General features: G+C 45.8%; 1 protein-coding gene across 1 annotated transcript in view; it reads right to left on the bottom strand.

Moving 5' to 3' along the window:
- Window positions 1-216, bottom strand: part of CSUI_011576 (uncharacterized protein) — a gene marked incomplete at both ends in the record, with an annotated part of 799 nt that extends 583 nt beyond the window's left edge. Inside the window, one exon of the mRNA XM_068071674.1 lies at window positions 117-216. Coding sequence (XP_067916350.1) covers window positions 117-216 — 100 coding nt within the window. The remainder of the gene's footprint in view (window positions 1-116) is intronic.
- Window positions 217-225: the final 9 nt, after the last annotated feature.

Below are 225 nucleotides of genomic sequence, written 5' to 3'. Positions count from 1 at the left end.
TCTCTCTCTCTCTCTCCTTTCATTCTCGAAAAGGATAGACTCCAACTATCCCTACATCTATAGAGAGAGAAACAGACCGGATGGTAGAATGAGAAGACTCTTCTTCCTCTTTTTACCTGTCTCAAAGAGAGTATTCGACGAGGAAGAAGAGACATTCGTAGTAGTAGTAGTAGTATGAAGAAGAAGAGACTTTCCTCCGCTGGGTTTTCCACCCCCCCCCCCCCC

This window comes from Cystoisospora suis, assembly GCF_002600585.1.
Source record: "Cystoisospora suis strain Wien I chromosome Unknown contig_14202, whole genome shotgun sequence".
Taxonomy (NCBI): domain Eukaryota; phylum Apicomplexa; class Conoidasida; order Eucoccidiorida; family Sarcocystidae; genus Cystoisospora; species Cystoisospora suis.
This window is presented reverse-complemented; position numbering and strand designations above follow the sequence as displayed.